At 46.6% G+C, this 11,326-nt stretch overlaps 1 protein-coding gene across 1 annotated transcript in view; it reads right to left on the bottom strand.

The window, feature by feature from the left end:
• Window positions 1-7,692: 7,692 nt before the first annotated feature.
• Window positions 7,693-11,326, bottom strand: part of SYNPO2L (synaptopodin 2 like) — a 32,550-nt gene continuing 28,916 nt past the window's right edge. Inside the window, exon 4 of the mRNA XM_008643712.2 lies at window positions 7,693-10,130. Coding sequence (XP_008641934.1) covers window positions 7,801-10,130 — 2,330 coding nt within the window. The 3' untranslated portion in view covers window positions 7,693-7,800. The remainder of the gene's footprint in view (window positions 10,131-11,326) is intronic.

The raw sequence follows: 11,326 nt of genomic DNA, 5'->3' as shown, positions 1-11,326 counted from the left end.
TGCCCCATGGTAATTGGAAGTGCTGGTCATTGGAAGTGAGCAGGAAACAGATGTGATGCCTCTTATAAAACTCAAGAGAGACTAGGGAAAAGCAATAGCAAGATGAAGAGAAGGCATGTCTAGCATGGTGTGTGAGGATCTCAATCAGGCTATGACCAGGCATGCCCTACAATTAGGACCAGGAGCAAGGCACTCACAGCAGTTCAGGGTGAGCCATCTCCAGGAGACAAGAGTCTGCTGTGAATCCCCAGCCCAAAGGGCAAGAGGCAAGCAGGGGTAGGGGCAAGGCCAAGGACCCTGAAGTCCAGCTTTAAGGAGTGATGGGAACCATGATCTGATGGTAATAAAGCATTTGTATGCCTAGTCAAGGTCTCATGTGAGAAGTATACATATACCAGGTGAGACATGGGACCTCAGAGTGTATCTGGAAGGAACTGAACAGAGGCTGAGCCTTGAACCTCTTAGTATGGCACCAGGATTTCTAGGGTGATTTGTATAAAGTACTCTTGTGTCTGACACTTAAAGCACCAAGACACACCTTAAACTGAGATTATTACCTCCTATTCTACCTTGAAATAAAATTATATGTCTTTATTTTCAGTTACCACTGAGAGCTAAATCCTGTTCCTTTCTCCTTTCTATACACAGTTTCTCCTGAGACACAGGAACGTCTAGTTCATGAGTTTAGAAATGTCAGTTTTGGGTCTAGCAGAGACTTCACTTGTGTCCTGCCATGGTGCCAGGTTCAGCATTTCAATGGCTTTTTGCACTGGCAATATTGTACCAACCTGCTAGCCCTGCCATAAATAATGCAATGAACTCAGCATAGAGAAGAAGATGTCAGTTATCTTACTCTTATCTTACCCACTCATGCTAGTCAATGCTAAGGGTTCTAAATTACTACAAGCTGTGCTTGATGAGCTGGTTTAGTTTTGGTTAGGGTGGAAGGGTTTACCTGGAGTGTGGTGAGGTTTGGTGGCTAAATTTAATCCTTGCTTAACTACATGGACTTTTCATTAATGCCTGTAGGACATTTCAGCACTTCAGGGAGTTTATAATCATGCAAGAAACTGTCTGTATCTCACTGTGACCACCTCTCTCTTTCCAAATATACCCTTTGTTTAAGTGGCCTTTGTTAAACAGCCTAAACAAAGCTTTGCCTTCTCTGACATGTATCTTCAAAATTAATTTCTTTTTGCACTGCATTCCTGTGCACCTAATTTCAAATGGTCTAACTTAAAGTTGTCAGTGCCTACAAACTCATTTCAAGAGCAGCACATGAAATCTGCCTTATTACACTGTGCTAGATGGACATAGCAGTACTTCAGAGAAGCATCATCAGCAGGGCTGTCTCTGGAGCACATTTTGATCATGTGGAAGTCAGGAAAACAGCATCAGTTTTCACCATTTTAATTTTTCAAAGAAGGATAATTAAAACTTGCCCTTGCTCCCCTTTTTCCCTGATGCCCAGGACTGATGTGTGTTGAAAGTATTCATAAACAGTAGATTCCAACATGATTCAATCTGTTCTGAAAAAAAGTTGCAAAACTCTTGTTTTGTTGCTTTTTTTCTCGTTGTTGTTGTTGTTATTATTATTATATAAATATAATTTTTCTTAATGTAAAATATTTCATGTATTCTTAACCTGTTCCAGTTTACACAGACATCAGGAACACTTGTCAGTACTTTGTAGCACCAAAATAGGAGAAACAGTAAATGCCAGGCTCTCTCGTGCCACTAAGTGGGCTTAATGCACAATAAGACATAGGACTAGGACAGAAATATGTCGCATTTGACCACAGAGCTGGAGTGTATATGGAAATAGCTGCCATTCCCATGGTGTGTTACTTGCTGGGCAGCCTGTTCGTCTGCGTGACCCACATGCTACCACCCAGGAATCCCCTCCAAGCTGCAGCAAGCCCCTCGCTGCCAAAACTCCCTGGTATGAGCCTGACCTTCTCCTCTGGTATGTGGGACTGAGCAACACCATATGTGAACGTCAAAAGAGGATATATTAGGAAGAAAGGACTTCCTAAGATTTTAAACCCTCCAGACTTAGCACCACATGAGGCGAATGCCCAAACCCCAGGTTAACTGAGAGAAGAACAGTGGCAACATCTAGTGGCCGTTGAAGCTATAGGTCTGTACTGTCAGGGAATGGCCTTGTCTTTCCTGCATGCCACATGCCTCCCTGCTCTTCTCTTTGCTGCACATTCTCCTTCCATCGGGTATGATTGTTTGGGGGTAGATATCTCCCCTAGGCACCTTACTATTTTCTGGTTTTAAACTTCTCTCAAAGGTGGGTACTGAAGGCCAAGTTAATTCCTAGCCTGCTAAATAGCTGTTCAGTAATCCTTTGGCTTGGCAGGCTCCTGTTCCACCTTTTAGAGTCTGCTTGTCTGGCTCCTTTTGACATGATCTGCTCTAAGAGGAAATGACTCTCACTTGAGAAGGTTGTAGAGGTTAACAGGGAATTTAATCAAGAGCCCTGGATATAGCAATCATCCTGCAATGTGTCAAACCATCTGGAGTAGCTCATAATCCTACTATGTCAGATTTATTAAGCAAAACAGGATGCAGTCCTAATCTGCAGCCTGTGCATCTGTATACTTACTTCTTTGGGAGCTGTGCTTCTGGTTGGACAGAAGCTCAGGTTTGGCATCAGCAAACATTGCTGTCCCTTTCTGTGTTTTTAGGTGACACCTCCATCACAAATACGCTGAATAGTCCTGAAACCTACCTCCAGACCACTGCATAAGGAAGCCCTCCTTGCAATTAAGCTGACAAACATCCACAAAATTACACTTGGACACATGTCCAGAGCCTGCAGTCTAGTCCTATAGCTGATCTCAGTGTCTTTTGCAGTGCTTAAGAATTGCTATCTGTGGGTGAGATATGTCTGGAAAAGGCAACCTGCTAACATTTGTCCTAAACTGAACACAATCAACCTCTCAGGACCCAGAAACTGAGTAGACTTTTAACATGAATTGGGAGTTAATCTTAAGATTAGATTTGGAGCCTGAGAATACAATGGGATATATTTGATTTTCTGACTGACTTGTTTTTCTGATATCTTGGTTAATATTAAGTTGAATTGTTCAATGCAAGTTTATATTTGGATTTATCAGAGCTGACCAACTTCCACTGCTACTGGATTTACAAGCAGAGCGTAGGGTTTAGGTTAGAATAGGCTGAGGGACATTGATGGGGTAGGACATCTCAGGCTAGTCCACAAATTTCTTCAACCTGTCAGTGAGTGAGTGTTTTATAGTCTGTAGTACCAAAGTTTTTGATCTCACTTAAGTTTTTGCTTGCATGGGGCTTTTTTAATGTATAGGGGCTTTAAGTCCAACTTAGGTGTTTTTATTGCTGAGACATCCCATCCTTTTTTGAACTCCTTATATTCTCTTGTCCTTAGCAGTTTGTTGGTAGTGCTAAATGCATGTGATGTACACATAGCAACTCCTCCTGGGTGCCAAACAAAGAAAGTGACAAAATGCCGCATGTAAAGTGCATATCACAAGTTTATTTTTCTGCACAAACAAATAGAAAGTGATTGTAAATTGAAAAAAAAAAAAAAAGACAAAACAGAAAAGGAAAAAAGGTATTTCCATAAACAAAGATGCCAGCTCTGTTCATCTGGGGTCACGTCTTTCACCAGACAGAGCACTGCTGCTGGGCTCCCATTTTCAGAGCACTGATGGGTCTCTTCTAGGAAAAGGGTCTAGTAGGGGGTGCTGGATATTATAGCAGAAAGGGAGCATGTTCTTTACAAGGAACAATCTTGCCTCACACTGTGCTCATGTCTGGTGATCAGTGACTCCTCATCACACCAGTCTCTTCTGAGATGCTTCCTCGCAGGTGCTGCAGGATCTTGAGGTTATCTCTGGTAAGTGTTCCCATATATTGAGAGGGAAAGGACTGTTACTTCTGAAGCAAAAGATAAAACCCCAGAATTGCCATAGCTGCAATATGTAGCCTGCAGCATGCTAGAGAGGAGGGATGATAGGCAGTTTTAAATCAGAGCCCATGAAGACATCTTCAAATGTTTAACAAGGGAACACTGGGGTTTGGCCTACCACTGCAGCTTATAACTTAGCAGGTGGGAGCTAAAACTTGTCAAACAACTGTTTACGTCTGTGCTTGTTCAACAGCTGAGGAATTAGACATTTGGGGAGGCTCAAGACAAGCTTACATGTTTCAAAAGTATTCCTTGTAACCTCACCTGTGACCTTTCTCACAGGCCAGCCACAATATTTTCATGAGCAGACATTAGCAGAGCTGCTTAAAGCCAGCAGAAGTTCAGGCTTCTTCCTTACAACTTAACAGATGCATCTCAGTATTATTTCTCATCTCATGCTACTTGCAGCTACAGGCCTTATTTGGGATACACCATGAGCACTGTAGGCTTCATCTGCAACACCCTCTGCTTCTGCAGATCAAGTCCTGTGTCAGCATAGTATCCAGAAAAGTTTGTGAGGGGCTGAAATCCATTAAACTACTTTGGTTTTGCTTCTAAACATAGCTTTGAACCAAGGATGTAAGTAAAATGCAGGATTCCCAGCCTCCTGGTTCTTTTCCTTGCTCTTACATTTAATATTTCTTCTCCAATCAAACCTAACTTTTTTTGTCTCCTGCCCATTACATTATCAGAAATGATGGGGCAAATGCAGTTATTCCACTCACTTGGATCATGACATCTAACATTGAATGGTGTTTGGCAATCACTCCTCAGCAGAAATCATTGTCTCCCAGAAATCTGGAGTGGGATCACCAAAATACTAAACCCATGCAATCTCCCTTACATACGAAGGCCAGACTTCTCTATTTTTCCAGTGGCAAAATGAATTTCCTGAGACTTTCATGCCCTGAGAGCACTTAACTTTAGGGGCCTGAGGGAAAGGGATACGGGAGTAAGATTCAGACTTTCTGAGGTTATTTCTTGACTGCAGAATTATGTTGAGCACCCTTTCTCTGGTCCACACAACCCCTCTCTACACCTGAGTTCAGTAATGCTTTCAGTCTGGGCTAGCTTGCCTGTCTAAGGCTAATGGCTTAAATCACTAGCCAGTTACAGACAACACTCACCAAGGAGATGAGAGACAAAGCTTTTGGAGCACTGCTACTCCTTGAGTTCCTTCGTACAGCTTTCCTAGATAAAATAGAAGATTCCTCCCTCTACATTTGGAAGGGGTCACAGAGATTCAGTTTGCACACAGGTCTGGGTTTTTTTCAGAAATGTTGGCAATGCAATGCAGTACAGGATGAGTGAGAAAGCAATCATCTGAGAGGTTTTGTAGCATGGTTGCTCCCCTTCACTGGAGCTAAGTGGATTCCGGTGATCTGAATTAACTCTGTGGTGATGATTTCTCCTAAGACATCCTCTCTGGGGCTTTTCAGGGACACAAACAATCTCCTCATCAGTTCAGATTGGCTGCTCCTATGTCATACAACCAGGTGCAGCACCTCTTCTGGCTCAGCCACACCTTTGTCCATTAACTCAAGGTATTACCACGGCTTTTCTTACAATCCTCTCCCATGGCTGATAGTGTGCCAAGTGAGGTGTAAGTTCCATCCTCCTCTCTCCCCAGCATGCTCTTTATATGTTTCAGGGGCCCCAGGAATGTGCACTGCAAACACAGGCCTGCAAAAATGTCCAGCCAGAGTGTGAAGGATTCAAAGGCAGAATTGTGTATTACTTCTCCTTTACTCTCATTCTCTCCCTCCCAAGCTTGTCCATGATGAGAGCTGGGTTCTCCAGCCTTCTTTTTCTTCATGGGAGAGCACACGTGAAAAATCTCCAGGTGCTCATAAAGAAAGACTTTAGAGCCTCCAAGAGAAAGTAGAGTCCCAGCTATCATGAAAAAGCTACACATCACTAGCTCCTGCTGTGCAGAGGAAGGTTGGCTTAGATTTAGTGTGAAACAACACTAGCTGCACTGCATACAGACTGCTTCAGACCAAATTGCATGCCTTTTTTTCTCCCCAGAACCTACACTTTTGACTACCCAAAGTTTGTGCTCAGTCCAGTCAGAGAACGGCTACTGCTTGAAGGAGAGGAGCCAGCCTAATGAAGTGGAGACTTGTCTCAAGGGGAGAGGGCTATGAGATCCTCATTCTGCCTCCTGTACACATTCCTAAGGGTTTAGCTAAAGGCTAGGCAACCCTGACCCAGAAAGAGGTGGCAATCTCCTTCCCTGCAGCTGGGGCATCTGCTGTGTTTGGAGCCAATGTTTCAGGAGCAATGCTTTCTTGGTGTACTTGTGGGATCACGCTGGAAAAGTGGCTGCTGGCAAAGGAGGACCACAAACAGAAAGTAAATGGCAGGGGGGTGTGTAAACCAGAGTATAGATGACATGCACACACACATGCAGAGTCCCTACTAATATGCTAAATTCTTCCTTGGGAAGGCAGTGCTTTCTTCCTGTATGCCTGTAGTGTAGGGATTAAGCTGGAGGCTAGCCTGGGACATTCAAGGAGTAACTAGTATTGTTTATACCTCAGCATCACCAGCAAACTGAGCTCTGTATATGTGAGTGCAGATCCTCTGGGATTCTCAGAGCACTTCAGTTTTTACCAAATAGGCCCCACAAGAATACCTAAGGCATTTAGTATGAAGTTTTACTTGTGCCTTTCTGTTTTCCTGACCTCCACTTCCATGCTGAGAATGTCTTTTAAGGCCCTCCGTTTTCCACTCATCACAAAGCAAGTTTTATGCCATGACCCATTTCTAATCTAGCCCCACATCCATCCTAAACGAAACAAAAAGATCATGTGCAAATGCATATTCAGTCCTGCCTCCTTTTAAAGCCAACTGTACCTTCTCCCATGCAATGCACCTTTGTACTTACAGCATCCATATCCTGTTCAGTGGAACTAATGCTGCAGGGCCTTTCTTTGTGCCACTGTCTGAGCTTAGCTTTGACTTTCTGTATCCTCAAAAATGGACACTTCCTTCCGCAGTTCCCACAGCTGGTAATAGCCCCACCAAGTCTCCTCAAAGCCCCTCTTTGGAAAACTACTTCCAGACCTGATAGTGGTATTTAGTAGCAGCTAGGATGACTCTCCTGTCACCCCCAGCCCTAGTGACTGGAGGAACAGGCACACATGGCCACTCTTGGCTGCTGGGCACACTGCCCACATGTGCATGGGCAAACACCCCTGCTCACTCTGCTCTCTTGCTTTCTTTCCCATGCCCCCACAGAGGGAAGTCTGGGAGAAATGTCCCAGGTGAAGCCCCACTTGTCCTTTCACTCCCTGCTGAGTGTTGCTGTGTGCATGTGTGTGTGCACACAAGTGAACGTGTACAGATTGGGAGGATCAGAGAAGAGCAGTCTAATGGGAAAGCTGGGGCTTCTGTCCTGTAAACCCATCTCTCACCCTTTCTTCCTGGAAAGCTCTTGTCTCCTAATTTCCTTCCATTCAGGGGTGACTCCAAAGCCCTTGGAAAAGGAAAACTACTGCTTCCTGTGTGTCTCCATGTGAGACAACCCCTGCCATTCACCCCCTCTGGAGGTGTGTTTTGTTGCTGTGTACAAGTTCTCAGTCTTTGTGTACCACACGGATGCCCTCTCTTCACATTCTTCCTCCTGCTGTAGCCACAGCCACTAAGCCTTTTCATGAAGTATCCCATCTGAGACCAAGGGAAGGCTGGGAAAGGGGGTGGTGCAGAAAGGCAGTAATTTTTTGAGGTTTTTTTCTTCATTTTGTGTCACTCATCCCAATGTACTGAGCTGACATGAAAGACAAAACAAGCGCTATCTCTGCGGGGCCACAGACAGGATGGGAGGGGTGCCTGCCTCAGTGATGGCCAAAACTTGGCCTCCACACATTGGCCTGCATCCCTGTTCTTGCTGCTGAGAATTTGGGCCTGGCCACCTGAAACCGAGAGGCAGAGGCTGAGTTTGGAGAAGGTCCCACCTGTCCAGGCTCTGGAGAGCTCTGATATGGCTTAGGGGAGGGGCTGAGCTCCACCTGGAAGGGTGCCGGTGTAGCAGGGGCAGAAGAGGCCATTTCTGTTCTCCACAACGGCTCATCCAGTGTGGTGGCTGAGCGGGGCACAAGCACAGTGGGTGCCAGGCTGCTTGAGGCTGGCATGGGAGCCGGAGTGGAGAAGCGACGAATCTCCTGGGTCTTGGCTATTTTCACAGGGACCTGCTTGGCTGCCATGAAGGATGAGCTAGCCTGCAGGGTTGGCTGACCAGGAGTATTCTGAGTGCTGGAGCTTGGGGGATCCCCAAAACAGAACATGGCTGACTTTAATTGATAGGGCTGGTGGCGCATTAAATCAATAACCTTTATCCCTGATTTCTGGCCAGGTGCCTTTTTCACTTTGCTTTCTGCTTTGCTAGCCTGAGATTTGCTGGCTGCCAGGGGATAGAAAGGGGAATGCATTGGGTTGTAAGCTATTGGAGGGGGAGCCCGGATGTTGGGTGAGTATTTCCAGCATGAGGGTAGAGAAGGGGATGGAGAGGGGGTCCTGGGCTGGTACTCTGGCTTTGGTGTTGTTTCCACCACAAATTTGTCCATGCGGCTCTGGCGTTTGGCAAAGAGCTCTGCCCCCTTGCCTTTAAGCTGAGGCATGTCCTGGGCCCCATTTACCAATCCAGAATCTTGCTGAGGCTTGGGAGCCACTGGAGGTGGGGTCTTGAACTTGCGGCCCGAGGACTGCAGGAAGTTGCAGGCCTCAGCACCGAGGCTGAGGAAATCCTCCTCAGGCCCAGACTCAAAGCCTGCCCCAGGATGGTCACCTTTTGGCTTCTCATCCAGGTTCTGCACCAGAGACAGGAGCTCAGGGTTGGGCGAATTCTTCTTCTTCTCCTCAATCTTACTGAACATGGGTTTCTTGTTGCCCCGTCGGCGAGCCTCCTGCAGGATGCCTGTGCGGGGAGCTGGCACAGCAATCCTCTGCTCCCTGGACGTTAAGGGCTCAGAAGGAGGTCGTGGTATTGCTGGAGTGATGGCAGGAGAAGGCTGTTTTGGCACAGGGGAACTGCTTCTCATGTGCTGTGATGGTGCTGGACTAATATACAATGAAGAAGAGGCTGTTCCAGGGACTCGTGGCTGGGATGCTGTGGAGGCCATATCCCCTCCTGGCTTTGAGGGAGTTGACAGAAAGATAGAGGTGGTGGATGTCCGGGAAGTGTTGGCAGAAGGTTTAATCTCTGGAGCACTTCCTCCCCCTTTTGGCTGTGACTCCAGTGGTGATGTTGGTCTTCCTGGTGCAGGAATATACAGAGATGTGGAGGAGCTGACTGGACCACGCTGTGTTGGCACTGGTGCATTGGCAGGTGCTCCTGGAGCCAGAGGTGAGAAAGGGGGAACCACTGTGCTTTGTCCACCCAGACTTTCAGTGGGTTTTTTGGGTGCAGATGGCCTAAAGATGACAGAGGATGTTGCTGGCCGTTGGCCAGAAAAGCCAGGAGTAAAGGGCCGTGCAGACCTGTTGAACATGCTTGTTGAACTTGCAGAGAAGGGGTCAGGGGTGCTTGGGGGAGGCGGGAAGAAAGTGGGGCTGGGGGCAGTCAGGAGCTGAGTGAGGTCAGTGGCTGGCTGCTTGCTGGGCACTTGCACACCTTCCAGGTGGATGCTGAGGGGCATGTTGTCTGCCTTCTCTGGCACAGGCATATCTCTGTTCACTGTGCCCTGCTTTGGCTGGGCAGCTGGGGCAAGCTCTGGGCTCTTCTGCACTGGAGTTTTCTCAACTATGTACTTCCCAGCCCGTTCCCTCTGCTGCTCAAATAATCGTGCTCCTTTACCTGAGGCTTCACTCAAACCTTTTTGCTTCTTTTCCTTCTGTTCAGAGTCAGATTTGTACTTTTCAATGTCTAGGTAAGTGTTGTCCCAGTCTGAGTGATTAGTTAGGCTTCGGGCATCAGAGAAACCTTCCTCATCAAATTCAGATTCACTAGTTGGAAAAACTCCGTCTTCCTCCTCGTAGGAGCGGTCTTCATCAACACTGCCAAAGCTTACCAGTGTATACTTCTTAGCCCTCTGCCTGCGTTTCTTAAACATCAGCACCCCCTTGGAGTGGGGGTTGGGTGCATCTGTCAGCAGGGATGCAATGGTTCTGCACTTGGTTTTGGCTTCTTTCACGTTCTTCTCCTGGATGCTCTCGTGACGGTGGAGCTCTGAAAGAGATAGAAAGAGGCAGTCTCAGAGCTCAGAAAAGGTTGGGTGGGCAAAGGTGTAAAGTGAAATGGCTTTAGGCATTCTAGTGCACACAGGAGGAAACACACCCCTGCCCTTCTTTTTCTTTCCTACTTTTGCTGATGATAGTGTCTTTATAAACTGTTGGCAGAAATTCTGGAGCAGTTTCCTCTTTCCCGGCAAACACAATAGAAGTCGATGCAGGTGTGGGAAGGAACTCCTCCCACTCTGATGGCCGGTCTAAGTCTCCTCATCAGACCTGGGATTTCCCTATTTCTGAAGCATGTGGCCAAGAGTCCCTGATGTTTTTTTTACAGTGCATGCCCTTGCTTGTGGGAATTTTTACCATTTATTTATCACCCTGAAGGTGGAGCCCTGCTTTCTGTAGAGATCCTACCATATAGAGGATTGCATGTGTGCAAAAGGAGAGGTGCTCTGCAGGTACAGCAGGGCTGCTCCTGATCTGAGCCCTGCAACGTCAGCTACAGTCAGAGTGTTGTGCAGCAGCATTGTGTGTAGGGCTGTTTGCTGCTCTGCAGCAGCCCTGTCGCTGCAGGAGGCAAAGAAAGCATGATTTCACCCTTGCTGCAGTCCCTTCCCTGTGCCCCATGCCTGGCAAGGAAGAAGAGTATTTGCTCCTGAGCAAGAATCCCAGATCCCTACAACTGATCAGTCAGGCCAGAAGGACATCCACTCAGACAGGCTTGCTTGGAAAAGACAACACCTGTTGGGACACTGTCATGAAAGTGTGGGATAATCATTTTCCACCTGCTCTGTGGTCAGTAAAGCCCATGGGAGGCACATTGTATCCTCTGTGTGCAGGGAAAGCAGGTGGTGAACAAGATTCAATAGTAAAACGAAACTTGTTTGCCCTAAGGGAAGTATAGACATGCCTTGAATCACTGTTGAAGTGGCGGAAGTCAGCACTAACCTTACACAGAAGAAAAGCCCCACATACCTAAACCACAGACTAATTTGTGATGTCTTTCATTTCATCCTTTTCCATTGCATCATAGTATAGATGAAACAACCATCCACTGTAAGCATCTAATAATTTATCAAAAAAAACATCTTGTCCAGCCCTGACATTCCCAAGAGGTAATAAATTATGTTCTGCTGAAGGAAGAGAAAGGAGAGGAGAGGAGAGGAGAGGAGCGGAGCGGAGAGGGGAGAGGAG

The sequence above is a fragment of the Corvus brachyrhynchos genome, unplaced genomic scaffold, assembly GCF_000691975.1.
Source record: "Corvus brachyrhynchos isolate BGI_N302 unplaced genomic scaffold, ASM69197v1 scaffold61, whole genome shotgun sequence".
Taxonomy (NCBI): domain Eukaryota; kingdom Metazoa; phylum Chordata; class Aves; order Passeriformes; family Corvidae; genus Corvus; species Corvus brachyrhynchos.
Note: the sequence above shows the minus strand (reverse complement) of the source record. Positions and strands in the feature narration are given on the sequence as shown.